This window comes from Protopterus annectens, chromosome 4.part1, assembly GCF_019279795.1.
Source record: "Protopterus annectens isolate FY-2018-M chromosome 4.part1, PAN1.0, whole genome shotgun sequence".
NCBI lineage: Eukaryota > Metazoa > Chordata > Ceratodontiformes > Protopteridae > Protopterus > Protopterus annectens.
The window spans coordinates 764,497,316-764,514,180 of NC_056734.1; the positions used below are offsets into that span (position 1 = coordinate 764,497,316).

Here is a 16,865-nt window from a genome sequence, read left to right on the forward strand (position 1 = left end):
CATGGCTCTGACACCAATGAAAGGTAGACAAAAAGGAATGCTACATGGACTATCATTCCTACAGGTAGCAGGTGGGTCTATATTATCTTATCGAAAGACATGTTCAGCGAACACATCTTCATTAACAAGTAAACAGTGAACTCTGTAATCGCCAAATGGCCACATCAGCGATTTTTTTTCCCAGGGAAAAAAGTGCTTGGCCTAATAAACAAAAAACAAACATTCAAACCCTACATAGTGGGGGGCTTCTCCCCCCACACCCCAGCCCACTCACACTCCCCCTAACTAAATAGACCAACTCCAAGATCACATTACTGTGGGGAAAAGGGCAAATCCCCGATGACGGCCAGGCAATTTTTTCCCCTGGGGAAAAAAGTCACTGATGTGGCCATTTAGCAATTACAGAGTTCTCTGTTTACTTGTCGAACATGTCTTTTGACAAGATAATATAGACCCGTAGCAGGTATGTAAAGCATCAAAATACTAATGCACAAAAAATTCAGGAGAAATATGTAATAAACAAATGACACATTGCAAGGAGTATCCTGTCATATACACTTACTCTGCTGCCACTTCACCCTCCCTACTGCACAAATGATGATAATTTCTGATGTCAGTATTTATTGTGTATGACAACATAGAATTAATCTGATGTGCAGTACCACAGAATAATATAAGAAGAAATGGCATAAATTGAAAAAGTAAGGCATTTTTCTTATATTTGCAAAGTGTTAACTCAGGAATATTTCACTGTTGATAATATTCATTACTTTTGTAAAATTAAGTAATCATTAAAACAGTTATTCATGAAAGCAGACAACAATGTGAATTATTTTCTGTACAATGCCTTTCTACATCACTGAACAGGAGTTAGTGAGCAGTTAGGTATGGCAATAACATGAGTATTATTTTCTAACAGATAATAAAAAATATTTTAAGATGAAAGACAATGTCAGATGAATAGTGACAGCGGACCATGCACCAAAAAACATAGCCCATAGATATCACTGCAGGCATTAATTATACTCTCTGTGTTTTTTACAATAATGGAAACACTAACCTAAATGTCATGGTCCATAGCTGTGAACTAGATGATGCCTCTTTACCTATGCAGGCACATGTTGTGCATCAGCCTACCACATGGGTCCCTTACTACTGCTACTGGCTGGTTATCATTAGTCATAGTGAGACTAGATCTGGGAGATGCTTAGACTGCAAGGATCACTTCATAACCAGATCAGTGCATGACCATGTTATGCTGAATGCAACATGCAGTAAAAATCTTGCATACAGTAGCTGGGTCATACTGAAGTATACCTCTCAACCTCTTAGAGGAAAAAATCTGGACAAAGCCTAAAGTAATGGGGGACAAAGGTCCATAAATAGGTACAGATGTTTAATATAGCTCTTATAAATATAGAAAGCTGATAGAATACTAGGTTTTATATTAGCATGCATTTTCTGAAGGATGTGAAGTCTGAAACTCAAATGTTTGTCAGTATTTAATGTCTTCAATCCTCAGGGATTTGCCAGAAAACCACAGATTTGATAAGCAAAACATGAAGCAAACATCTGGACATTCTGTGAAAATCTGTACAGTGGAGAGGAATGTACTGAAGGGTACTCTCAGATTCATCCAGGTACCTGAAATGGCTCTTCCAGAGGCCAAAGGCCCTCTCAATAAAATACAGGTCTGGGACAGGGATGTGTTACCTATTTCCTCTGCAATTTCACTTGGATTTCTCACTGGTGTCATGAACCATGTCTCCAGTGGATATCCAACAACCTGAAAAAAAAAGAGAAAAAAAGATTGGAGACAAATAATAGTATTCAGCATTACATTTTAATGTAAATAAATCTTTAAATACAAAAAAAACATAAATCCACTTAGCAACACGATGATTACTGGGCATCCTACCATGTAGGAGGAGGTGGTAGAATGAGCTTGTGTACCAGATATGGAAGTCATGTGCACTTACAGAATGCTGGGCAGAGACATTTGTGTTGGACCCCCATATGCATCACACACTACCTGGTAAATTATTTAATGGTAACCCCTCATATTGCTGTACCACTCTCCCTGTGGGACATGGATAAAATCTATCTCAGAGAGTACCTCAGGGAAATGTGCCAGCCTATAAAAGGAACACATAGTTCTGAGATGGTCCTGAAGTGTCACCAGGAAATAGATGTACTGATCCAGATGCACTAAGAGTACATATTGGAACTGCTGCAGTATCCTCAAGGAAGAAGCTTGTGACAGCCCCAGTGTGCCACTGTCTGTCTCTAGAAGGTGTCTATAGCAAGTATAATGAGGGCTATACATACCTTGGTGTCCACAGCAAGAGGAAGTCCACTTACTTCTTCAGTGACCCTATGGAGGTCAAACATACCCACTAAGACCCATATAATGTCCCTGTCTACCCTAAACTAGAAATCAAGTATTTCTTGATCATTCAAGTTTTAATGAGTAATTCTTTGCATATATTTTCACCTTCTTGGACAGCAAGTGCCGCTGAATGTAAGTGGTTTTTAGCCCAGCCATGACAAGCATCACAGACTTAGAAATAGCAATGCTCGCAGGAAGTAACAGCATTTTCACTGATTGCAGCTGTGATAGATTTGGTGAGGCTTGTCTTTATATGGTGCATCTGCAACAGTGTGGAAAAGCTGTAAAATTTGACTATGAATTGTAGATGGTGTAAAACGCGTTTCATTAGCATATGAAAATTTATATCACTCCTGATTTACATCTCTTTATTTGCACATTTGCATAAACACATTTGAGGTTTCACTCATTGATGTAAATGACCTATGAGAATTGCAGCTCACCTATGTTCATTCACAATCATTATGGATAGCCTCAGAGCATTTACATAACTGACTATGAATACCAGCCATAGTCCCAGTAACATTAATTCTAATAGCATTTTGTTGTTGATGCTTATAAATTTGTGTTATAATTCAAAACTATTATGATTATAAATATCTTAATCACTTCTTTCCAGTTTATTGACTAAGATTCATTCAACTGGTAAAGAGTAACTTTAATAAAAAAAAAATACTAAAGCAAAAGATTAAAGGTCTAGAAATCCTATACCTACATTTTCTCAGTTTCTGGTATGAAGACTAATAGTTATGTGAGATTTAATTGAATACCATGGGAAACTAATAAGCAACTTTTTAACACATTTATTAAATTATTATTTATGATATAGGCAAACATACATTAATATTAAAGAAACCAAACCATATTATAATATTGCGTCCAGTTACATACAGTACACATATTTTTTTTATAATTATCATTTGTCCAACCTTACATAAATTGCTCAATTCCTGCCATCCATAAAACCTCTCTCTTCCTCCTGAACTTATTCTATGTGTATTGCTCCCAGCATTTCCATTTATTTCTATGTAATTTCCTCCTTTCCTTTTCTAAATATTCTACTTCCAGTTGTTTTATCTCTGTTACAATGTTCAGTACTTCAAATACAGTTGGCTTAAACTTTGATTTCCATTATATAGTATTTTTGGAGGCAGTCACCAGAATTAGACTTAACAAGGCCTTAATATGTTTAGGCAATTGAGATCCCATGTCCCAGTACAAAAGAATCAGTTCCTTAGTTGTACCCATTTGCTCACTCAATATTTATGATGATTACCCTGTAGGAAATTTTTGAAACTCATAAGTATCTTGTTCAATTTCTTATATGAATTATGTTTTTTAGCATTTGAATTGTGGTTTAAATTAGGTATATCTTTTGGAAATACTATTATTTTAATTAAATTCAATTTATCCTCAAGTATGAAGAATAATTTCTTCCAATCTGAGGTTAACTCTTCAATGTTTTTAATAATATAATTACAGTTAATACATGTCATTCACATTTCTCAAAAATATTACCTGAGTATTTAAGGGATTTAGTATTCCAATTATATTTAAATTATCCATTGTAAAATGGCCTTAATGTTGATTTGTCAGCATTGTATGAGTTTTATGAGTTTTTTCATTAAATTTAGGTTTAGGAGTCCTTCAAAATATGTCATTGCGTCATCTAGTTTAACCATAGGATGATTAATGTTAGTACTAGTGCTTTAATTCTGGATCAATTGTCAATTGTTTTAAAACCTTCCATGTTGTTATATTTTCATATAAAGTTTGCTAATAGCTGTATAACTAGAGTGAATTGAAGTGACATGTAGGGGCATCTTTAATTTGTTACTTTTGAAAAAAATCCTATTTTAACATATGTTAAAAAATTACTGTATGCCTTATTGGGAATCCAAATATTCTTAAACCATTAAATAGATATATCCTGTTTATGAAATAAAAACATATTCAGTGAATATTGGGTGGTCAATTAAATGTAGTATTCTTTTAAAATTGTCTTGTGTTTGCATCCTAATTACAAAACCTACTTGAGCTTTTATAGAAATGGCAACATTGTTTTTTAATCTATCAGTTTACACAAATAATTTACAATTGTGCTTAATGGTGATATTGACCTGTATAATGGACACAAAACAGAACTGTTATCTTGTTTTATTATTGGACCCATTAATGAGTATCTCTATGAAAGATATGCAATACACTCCTTTTGTTTTCGTAAGAAAAATGTTAGTAAATGTATAACTTTTTGAGGAAAACATTTTATAAAATTTAGCTTTAGTCCCATATGTTTCCAGAGGTTTATTACATTTCAACAAATTAATTTTATCATTTGCTTTCATATTATTGGATTAATTAACATACAACACAAAATTGAGCAAATGCTGAACTTAGCTGCAATGTCCCTCTGCTTGAAAAGAGTGTTTTGATAAGTATTTGACTGAAATACTTATTTTAAGCAGAGGGACATTGCACCTAGGTTCGGTGTTCACTCAGTTTTGTTTTGTGTGTTAATTAGTCAGAGAAACACTTGTGTATATATATATATATATATATATATATATATATATATATATATATATATATATTACTGAATTTGTTTTAAACGGTCAGTAATATTTTACTTTATAACTTTTTTTAGTTAGCAAGGAGTCTAAAATTGTTTCATTTGAATTAGCATTTACCACTTTGTTGATAGCTTCATAGCAGTTTTAAATTCTAACACACACACACACACACACACACACACACACACACACACACACACACACATATATATATATATATATATATATATATATATATATATATTCTGTACCTGTTACATTTTTATTTTACCAGGATTTAAACATATATATTACAAATCATCTTATTTATAACTTTAGATATATGTGATGTCTTTACAAACACTTAAGCAATATTGAATTTACATTTTCTCCTTTCCGAGATTTAATATTCATTGATACAACCATTTAGATCTTTATGTTTAAATAAACAGAATCTCCCTTTTGTTTCGTATTTATTTATTTATTTATCTATTTATCTATTTTTCTATTTATGTATTGATATTTGTTTACCAGAAAAGTCTGACTGGGTAGAATTGCCCTTTTTCAGAGGACTCCTGGAAGTAAAAGCTGCTTGAAAGTTAGATGAGATTGCAAATAGATGAATTAATATACTCAGTGGAAAACAAGTATCATGTAGAAATATACAAAAAAAATATATAATGAAGTATATACTCATTGTGAAGGTGAACTTCAATAAGGGCTACAGTCATTGCAGCAGGCTAAAGACTCACATAGATTAAAATTCAGATGCAAAAATTTGCAGCATGAATTTTGGGCAGTAAGAAAATAAATACAGTTAATAACATCAGACTGAAGGTCATCAATGTAAATGAAGAGCAAACATTTGTGGATATAATACAAAATGTCAAGTTAAAATATTATTTTTTATGAAAACTATCATGAAGGAAAGGAGAATGGCTGCAATATACTGAAAGTGTGTGTATATATTTAAGATATGCGCTTGTTTTAAATTGGTAAGCTGAAATAGTTAATTGGAGCAAAGGGTATGTGGATGGGTTAGAGTAAAGTTTGACTGTACAGATATGAGGAAAGGTACATATATTTGTGATAAAATAGAGAGCATCTGGCACAAAATTCTAGTAGTCATAGGCTTTAGTTTAGCAGTATTTGGATCTTTTTTTATTTAGTTTTGGACATTATGTCATATAGAAATAATTTAAGTTAGCCCCAAAATATGGCATTATTTAGTTTGCCTTTGTCATTAATTAATAATGAAACTCAATTTACTTGTTTAACTAACCTTTAAACTTATTAAATACTGACATATAGGAAGAAATTCTACTAATTTTTATAACTTTTTATAATCTTTACTCAACTGAAGAACAAATATGTTGCAGTTAAATAATGTACAAAAGAAACTGGTGTTGATGGCATAGTAGTGTAATGTCTTGACTGCAGCCCAGCGACATGTGTTTGATCACTTCAGACAATTGATCATGCAGGTATGGAGGATGAGAATGCCCATCCTGGGGAATAGTTCATGATTCCTGCTAATCCTACACATCCACTTGGATAGCAGATCATTGGCTAGAAAACAGAGGCTTAGTATGATGTGAAAAGCCAATGTGAGGAAGATGTGGAAGTAACCATTCCAGTCAATGTGGTTGCCCTTCTTGGCAAATGTGGGTAGATAGAATAAGTTGTCTTTGAAGTGACAGAAGTGCTCACATCTGCACCAGGGAAGACTTTTGGCCATCACTAATAAAACTTTTCATTGTTAGGATGCCAGGGAAACAATAAAATACCTTTATGGTTGCCTGAATGTTCGTCACTGTTCAGAGAGCTCTTGCCATGGCTGCAGGTGATATTTCTCTCTTGGGGGAGTGAATCCAAAGAGAAAGCATTGAGGTCTGTATTACTAAGACATTTGCAAGATTTGCACACATCTCTGATCTCAATACTTGAAAAGCCATTGAGGCCTAGGACACTGCTCCACTTTAAAATAGCAACATGTTTATACAGGGTTTTTTTTTTAGGTTAGTCACAGCTTCTTCAGGGATCATTTCTTTACTTTACATTTCTTTACTAGTGCACACTAATATGCTGGCAATTTATTTAGTACATGTCTGTTTTCTGGATTGATAGAACTGTTGATTAGCTCAGAGAGATGTTCTTGTACATTAAAAGTAAATGTGGTATGGTTGGTTCCTTTGCATGAAATATTTGAATATGATTACTTACATTCTCTTCATCACCTGAATATTAAAATATAGTTTAGTATAATTAGTTTAAATTCTCCTACCACTCATCCCATAGCAAAAAGAATGGATCAGAAGTTCTCATCTTAAAATTCTGGTCTGAATATGCTGATTTCTGGGTTTATTCATAAGATGTATATACCTGACATACCTTATTCATAAGAGACATACACCTCATAGACTTTACTCATGTCAGGTATATACTATCAATTAATTTATAATTTATTTAAAACAATGAAGAGCGTGAGCTAAGCAGTTAATAAGGAATGCATCTATTGTTTTGTCTAAGACTTACTAAAGTTACTGTTCTTTATTTACAAGGGAATAGAGTGCATAACATGCACTCTAAGATTTATGTAGAAACTAAATAATCTTTTTTTTACCAAGATGTGGTAGTCTCAGAACTAGTTATTAGTCTAGATATGAGAAGAGTGTGAAGCTGATTTTATAAATATTGGACAAATAACGTTTCAGGTTACCCAACTCGTGAACGCCTGATTAATGCAATTGCTATATTGTACCATCTTTATTATACACTATTTATTACTCCTGATACGAGTCCAGTTATGAGATCAGAACAAGAAACTTTTCAATAATCAAACAGACAGGAAACTGAAGAATATGAGCTGCAAAAGTATACAGAGTCCAAACAATTAATAAACATCTCATTATTTATTGTCTCCATTCACTTACTGCTTTGATCAGCAGGCTTTTCTTAATATTTTTTTCTGGCTTTAGTATAATTACATAAACCTTTGGGGCAAATATACAAATAAGTAAACCAAATGTTGATGTCAAGATAGCAAATATTTGTACAGCAATTGTATTTTTTCCATGGGTACTAACATAAGCCGGTATAAAGACAATCCATACAGTTAGAAAAATGACCATGCTGAAGGTAATATGTTTTGCCTCATTATAATTACTTGGGAGTTCACGAGCTAGAAAAGCAAGCACAAAACTAAAACATGACAAGAACCCAATGTAACCCAGTACAAATGAAAAGAAAGTTAATGAGCCCACAGCACATTCAAGAATAATTTTCGAAGTCTGCACTTGTGTGTTTTGATTGGGAAATGGGGGTGCTATGAACATCCATGCAATGCAAACTGTGATCTGAATAGCTGTTCCAAAAAATATTACAGCTCTTTGTTGAGCAGGTTTGAACCATTTAATTGCCTTATTACCTGGAAGTGTTGCTTTGAAAGCCATTAATACAACACTTGTTTTTGCTAGAATACATGAATAACAAAGTGCAAATGTTATACCAAAAATTGTATGCCGCAACATGCAAGACCACTGTGTTGGTTCCCCAATAAATGTTAGGGAACAAAGAAAACAGAGTACTAAAGAAACCAAAATCAGGAAACTTAACTCTGAATTGTTACCTTTTACAACAGGTGTATTTCTGTAATATGCAAAAATTATTAATACTGCGGATGTGACACAAGCTCCTAGTAATGATGCAGCTATAAACAACACTCCCATGATATCTTCAAATGAGAGATAATCGATTTCCTTTAATATACAGTGATTTTTTAGCAGGTTTGACCAGAAATCTTGAGGACAGGTAATGCATTCTACTGAGTCTGAAAATAAAACATAGTTAAAATGTTTTTGTAAAATGTGGAGAATGAATTCAATTTAAAATCCATCTAATTAAAATGCATTCTTTATTATTAAATCAAAGTCTTGAATTATATTTTATATTATTTATTTTCAAGCCATATTATTGACTATTAATTATCAGTTGATTAAAAACAAACAAACAAAAAAACTACTTACTCATATACTTACTTGAAAAAAATCCATAATCATTATTGTTGTTATTTCGGAATCTACTGACATCAGATTGCCGAGTGAAATAATGATGTTCTTTAACTTATGTTTGGTAAAGGACACGAGCTCATAGTCTAGTAACTTATATCCTGCTTGAGAACAGATAATTTGTTTAACATTTTCCTCCTGTTCCTTTTCAAACTGATTTTTTATCTCCCTTTATGGAACAAGCATCACAGAGGCACAGCAGCATAAATTTTGACTAATTGGAAGTGGCATATGTAAAAGGTATTTTCCAAATAAGTTTAAAATTATTCACTAAAGTTTCTATGGCAGTTTTTTCTGATGGTAGGTGTTTCCTCTGCACAAATGCACCACACACACACACACACACACACACACACACACACACACACACACACACACACACACACACACATACCACAGATATAATTTTATTCTCTCTCTCTCTCTCTCTCTCTCTCTCTCTCTCTGAAAAAAAATCAGCAAACTAAACTCATTTAAAGGCCACCTAATGTAGCATTTGCTAAGAAAATGGTCATTCTCTGGATCATCACCTGATTAAACATGTAAGACTTCTCCCAATTAATACAATCTCCAACCAGACCAAATAAAGATGGTACCTCTGGTACCATCATTGACTGGATCCTAAAAACTCACCCAAACCTTATCCCCAAAACTGGAACATTAACTGATCCTCTCAGCGATCACCTACCAGCCTTCGCTGACCATCTCCCATCTCCACTGCATAAACAACACCACTACATCCAAACCTGCAACCTCTCCTCTTTCAACCCTCTAACTTTCTCTGAATTCTTAAAGCATACTAACTGGTCCCCTCTAAAAACCCTTCCTCTATATGATGCCGTTTCCTACTTTAACCACTCATTCCTAACCCTTCTCAATCAGCAAGGCCCCCCTCAAACCAAACACATCAAAACCAATCCCTGCCCATGGTTATCAAAAGATACTAAACTAGCCTTGCACCAAAGGGACAAAAAATGGAAACAATATAAAAAACATAAAAAGCCTAATACCTTCCTAGAGTATAAGCAACTACAAAACTCTGCAAAAAACCTAAAGACCGCAAAGCCCACTGCTCCAAACTCCAGTCCTTGCACTCAACAAATCCCAAAAAATTCTGGGACTCCATCTCATCCATGCTGCATCCTGGCAACAAAGAAAACCCCTCCCCAGACCCCAACCTCTCCAACCTTGAAACAGCCAGCCAGTTCAACTCATTCTTCACAGACTGCATAGCTAAACTATCAGCCTCCTTCCCACCTCCCTCCTCCACCACCACCCCCTCCTGCCCCAACCACCACCCCAATAATCAACCTTCCTCCACATCCTTCTGCCTCAAGCCCATCCCCACAAGCACTATAAAAAGACTTCTCCTCAAACTCAAACCCTGTCGCAATGCACCCAACAACCTTCCGCCCACCTTCCTCAAACAATCTGCAGAGAGCATTGCCTATCCCATCTCTATTCTTATAAATAGATCCATAGAAGAATCATACATCCCTTCTATCTGGTGCCATGCTTACATCATCGCCCTCCACAAAGGTGGCAAAAATACTGATACCACCAACTTCATGCCTATTACCATCCTTAACCCTCTTTTGAAAATATTAGAGAAAACAATACAAGCACAACTCATGGCACACCTAACACTAAATAATCTCCTCTCACCTACCCAACACAGCTTCTGCCCTGGCCACAGCATCATGACTGCCCTTCTTTCCTTTCTTGAAACCATAAACCTCGAATGCGACTCAGGCAAGTTCGTATCTACACTATTCCTAGATCTGTCAAAGGCCTTTGACACCATCTCACACATCCTACTTACATCCCAACTCTCCACCCTACACCTCTCTCCCACCACCATCACCTGGTTTTCCAGCTACTTGTCCAACTGCCAACAAGCTGTCCAATGGAAAACTTCAACATCCCCCTTCCTTCCCACACCCACAGGTGTCCCACAAGGTTCTGTTCTTGGCCATATTCTCTTCAACCTATTCATTAACAACTTTTACCAATCCATCCCAGACTCATCTATCATCCAATATGCAGATGACTCAACAATCATCTGCTCAGCCTTCTCCCCCTCCGAGCTCCTAGCAAAAACCCAACTAGCCTTCTCCAAAACAGAAACCTGGATACAGTCTAACCATCTGGAACTAAATGCAAATAAAACCAAACTATTTTTTTCCCTACCAAAAACTTCATTGACAAATCCACAATCAACATACAGAGCCAAAACAACACCCTCCTTGAAATTGTTCCCAACACAAAAATTCTTGGCACCATTATTGATGAAGAACTAAAATTTGACACCCACATCCACTCCACAATCAAGAAAATCCACCAAAAGTTAGGTCTCCTCTACAGGCACAACTGCTTCCTAAGCCCCTCTACCCATCAAACTCTTGGCATCCACCTTCCTACTCCCCTCCCTTATGTATGGTTCTCCTCTTTTCACCAATCTCCATCTTGGCCTTCGGTCCAAACTTGAATCTTGCTACCACAAGATTTCTAAATCTGCAATCAATTCAAAAAACTCATCCCACCATTGCCACTCTCTCCTCACATTCATCTGGCTTGAACTACCCGACTACCTCACTTACCTACAACTTATCATTGCTCACAAGCTCATCTTTAAACCTGCCAGCTGCCCAGCTCTTGCTACTTCCTTAAAACCTTACATTCCCAACCACTCACTCAGATCCAAAAAAACTAAATCTCCTTCATATCCACAAACCTGCACGACCTCCTGGCCATCTACTGCTGTCCCACTCCTTAGCTAAACAGTGGAACTCTCTCCCCACACACCCACACAACCTACCTAACCATACAAATTTCAAATCTCAGCTACTCTCTCATCTTTCTTCCAAATGGGAATGCCCTAGCCACCGCTCCAAGTTAAACCCCTCCCCCTCCTCATTCCACCTTGCACTGGCTCATCCAACTACCTCTACTATTACTTCATCCCACCCAAAACAATCCTTCCCCTACTAAAAACTAATTTTCTCTCTAATATCTATTGTAGTATACTCTCCAGTCTCAAATATACTATTACCCTCTCTAGGCATAATATTTTCCTAACCTACTAATGGCTACTACATTAGTTTGAATCATTCCTTCATTATAGTTTTTCAGTTCAGTCACTGTCTCTACTTGTTGTAGAAAGTCAACTTCCCTAGCATTAAACCTTGAGACTCTGAAAACTTGGTTACGTACTACATTTCTAAATGTATAAGACGTTCCATCTTATACATTTAGAAATGTAGTACGTAACCAAGTCTTATTCATTTAGAAATGTAGTACGTAACCAAGTTTTCAGAGCCTCAAGGTTAAATGCTACGTAAGTTGACCTTCTACAACAAGTAGAGACAGTGACTGAAGAACTGAGAGAAAGGGGCTATAATGAAGGAATGATTCAAACTAATGCAGTAGATATTGTGAACATGATAAAGACTAGAGCTAAACCATATTATTCAAATGGAGAAAGACAGAAGTCCAAGGATGGAATGAGGCAGGGTAGGAATAAGCTGAAGGTACCGTTAAGCTATACCAGTGATGTTGATAAATATATGGATATTATTCAAAGGCAATGGAATATTCTGACTACTGATAAATAAATAGCTACAGTGTTAGACAATGCATCTAAGCTCCTAGTTAGGAACAAGAAATTCTTGAAAAGGAGATTGTGTTATCCTAAGGGCATTATGAATATGAGTCCACAGGGACTATAACTTGTGGTAAGGGCTTTTTTTGTAGTGAGATAGATGCTAGTTCAGAATGTGTCCATCCTGATCAAAAGAAGAAGTACAAGTTTAAAGGTAGTGTCACATGTGAAACTAAACATACAGTTTATCTTGCTCATTGTTTAAGCTGTAGGAAATTTTATATTGGGAAGACTGATAGGTGTTTTAAAGACAGGATTTGTGAACACCTGCATCATATCAGTAAAAGGAACAAAGATAGTGCCCTAGCCAAACATGTTATTAGTACAGATCCATCGCATGTTTTTAAGTTTATGGGAATAGGCAGGATTTACCCAAGTATAAGAGCAGGTGATATACGTAATCATACTGAGGAGTTAGAAGCAACTTGGATAGTTAGATTAAGGGGGGATGTAGGACATGGCCTGAATGACCATGTCCCCCTAAGACCTAAATTTAAGTCAAGACCTTTGTTTAGGTAATTTAAAGAGTGTTTTATATATTTTAATTTTATTTTTAATAAAATGTTTTATTGTGTTGGAATTGTTCTGATGTAATGTCAGTATTATGTGATGAATAATTAGTAAAATCATGTGATTTGTAAATAGGTGTATAAAAGGAGAGGGTATTTTTATATCATTTTAAGCACCTGATGAAACTGTGAAAGCGCTTGTGCAGTTTGTACTGTGAATAAATTTGGTATTTACACTGGAGAGAAGAGCCTCACCTGGGTCCATCTGCTTATTCTTGCTACTTGGACTTTGTGTGTATTTTGACACAGGTACCTGGTTGCTGGAAGTATTTTTTGTTTGTTTTTGAACTTAAATAAATAAATAAAATCAAGCAACTTAGCCTTCCCCATCCTATGACTTAGAACTCACACCTATTAAAATCAAAGACCATACGTCATGGGAATTCAGCTTTCCGTTTCTTCATTCAAGTCTGGTATTTTCATCAATTTTTGTTTTTCAGAAGACATCCTCATATACTTTATCAGCCTTAACTCCCCCCATCCTCTGACCTGTAACACTCACTGTCTCTAACCTACATCTTTTTCATTTTCCTCCTCTCAGTATTTTTTTCACTTATCTTTCCTGCTTTTTTTCTTTTTTCTTTTTTTACCTTTCTCACCTCACCACCTCACCCCCTTTTTATTGCTTCCAGAATACCAGCCTGCATCTTAGCTTATTTTTTAAATAGTTTATATACTGTAATGAATTCACCTTTTATTTTTCATCTTATATTTTATACTCATTATATTTTCATTGTAACTTAGTATAATTATAGCGGCATCATTTCAGTGAAATAAGCTATTATAATAAAATTACATCATATTACACTGTTGTTTTAAAATTATATTTTACAGCATTATATAGTATACCTTTCTTTAATACTTTGTACTTTTATCTTTCATGATTCTGCATTGTTTTATAACTTTGAACAATTGTAATCATTCACTGCAAATTTACTTTTTTCTACTTGGGACTCTCCTGAAAAAGGGTATTTTTATTTCCAGTCAGCCTAACCCTGTAAAGAAATGTCAATAAATAAAACAGAAAGAAAAAATACAAGGAAGAAAGAAAGAGATGCATTAAGTGAAGCGCAGCACAGAACAGTGCAAAACAAATAAAAATTAGGTGTAACATACCAAACCAAAAAAGACATGTTTTATTACTCTATGTATTGATTGCTTATTGCAGCAGTTTTAATCCTCGCTGTTCAAAATTGTTGTTACAATACTAACATAATAAAACGATGCATATGAATTACATGTTAAACCTTAGAAATCTCATATCTATGTCAATGTACTTACAAAATACATATAATGCAATATAATTTATTAATGCACAACAAATCAATGCAAACTGCTTTATGTAAAGTATTCTATACTTTTTTGCATTACTTTAAAAGTTTGAGGAATATCTGAGTCTCCTCAAAGCTGCAGTATTATATAAAATTATACATTTATATTAGCCTAATTTACATCCTACCTTGCTTGCATAAGATCTAGATTCCTTTTGTATTACACTGGATTGATAATAGGGACAATAACTCTGCTTGGTATGTCCCATAAGTGCATTTAACATTTTATGTGTCTTCTTTTCATAGCTTTCCCTTCATCTTTTCTAAATATATCCCATGGTCTTTTGAATACCGCTCTGGATTCCTTCAACTTCATCCCTTCCATTAGTGCATTCCATGGGTCTACAGCTTTCGCCACAAAGAAATATTTTTCCACATCTATGCAGTAGATGACGGCTATCATCTTTGATCTGTGCCCCCTTCTCTGTCTCTGCACTTCTTGTTTAGGATGTACAGGTATCACTTCTATCCATTGCTTCAAGCCTTCAGTGCTAAGAAGTGTAGCTTCTGTAGCCTCTTCTCATATCCTTTTCCTTTCAATTCATGCACTGTTTATATCATTGTTCCTCTGAACTCCTTTTTAACTTCATGATCTGTTATCTCCTTACTTTACTCTTGGACAGTTTTACTGGCTATTCCTGTGACAACCTCTGGCCATTTGTTCTAGTCCTCTGCCTTTATCCTCCTTCCCGACCATTCTGATCCATTCTGTCTACTGGCCCTACTGATGCCTCTTCCTCACAAGTCCCAGTCTGCAAATTTTGCTCTGACTATCCAATCCACCTATACCATCCATCTATACCATCTCCTCCATTCATTCCTGGCATCCTCATTCTTCTATATACCCCCCCAACCATACTCTGCTTTTTGAACCAAGCCGCTACCTCACATGCATAGAACATGTTCAATCTGTGTTTCACTCTTATTCAATTTCCTGTCCTGCTCTTTTTATGCTGCCCCTTTCTTGACACCCTCACATTTTCCGTCTTTGGTATTATTTTTGATTTATTTGGACATATACCAAGCCAGGTGGGTAGGTAGATTCATTATCCATTACTGATATTACAGCATAAGGGAGATGCTACACTTCTGAGAGCCCCATCTTTTAGATTTTGCCCGAGTTGGTGGTAGCTCAGGTGGTTGCAAATTATTCTATGGAACTTATCAAAAAGAGTATAAGAAGTACCCTGGTAACCTGGCCAAAGTGTTCCTGTAGTCAATATGAACCTCACCACTCCCTAGAAAAGAGGCAATGTCTGTGACTTACCAAGTCAACAAAGTATAAAAAAATTAAATAATATATTTTTGACTGATTTGTTTTATCCACTTGACCAACTTCATCTCAATTTGACAAAGTAGAACAATTTTTTTAAACACTCATCTAAGCCTTCCTCCCATATTTATTGGTACATTGTAAATACTAATGTTGCTATAACATTTATTTATTTTGATTAACCCAGTAATGATACTGCTGTTAATGGTTGAATAATTACATTTTCCATGTACATGCAGCTTATTTTATTGAAAATCCCTATTCTATTCATCCATCTGAACCCTTTCCCATATAAATTTTGAAGAGAAAAATTCTTTTTCCTGGTTTCTGTTTTTCATTTTTTTACAACTAAAGAGTATAAATGTGTACCATATATTTATTTAGAAATGTCTCAATTTCCACTTGTCTATAATGCCCACAGATGAAGAACAATACAAATTTACATAATTATTAGCAAGAAATGGCATATGTTACTTATTAATATCTTTGCTAATCCAGTATTTTTCTCTGGTTGGACTCTGGTGCAGATTTATGACTTTACTCAGTAACTAAACATTAGTGTTAGTTGTAACCACTTTTTTTTCCCTAGACAAAGCTACAATCCTGGCACTCTATTTGGGAATTTCCTTTGGTTAAGAACAAAAGAAAAAAAAGAGAGAAGAAAGGTATAGCCCACCATGGATCATGTGATGAGTATGCAAAGGAGTAATTCAGTTTGTACTTAAATTGGTATGGGATGGCATACTTCATTCCGGACAACTGATCATTTTCTTTTGATGGTTGTAAATTGTCTTAAAGGTTTAATAAGTGTGGGGAGATATCCATAAGAAACACAGCTGTCACATAAGTGTAAACCTTCTATTATTCTTTACTGGACTTTGTTTTTTGCTATTGTATATCCATATCTGCCAGGAGTTACCTGGGGAGTTGCATAATAGAAATTGTATGAAATAAAGCCCTCCACATGAATATGAATTTGCTTGTGAGCAAAATATATCCTGAGGTATTAGCAAGGAGAGATGAGAT

General features: G+C 35.1%; 1 protein-coding gene across 1 annotated transcript in view; it reads right to left on the reverse strand.

Annotated features, from left to right (window-relative positions):
* Positions 1-7,850: 7,850 nt before the first annotated feature.
* Positions 7,851-16,865, reverse strand: part of LOC122801302 (extracellular calcium-sensing receptor-like) — a 96,360-nt gene continuing 87,345 nt past the window's right edge. The window contains exon 5 of the mRNA XM_044070847.1: positions 7,851-8,767. Within this exon, the coding sequence (XP_043926782.1) occupies positions 7,851-8,767 (917 nt within the window). The remainder of the gene's footprint in view (positions 8,768-16,865) is intronic.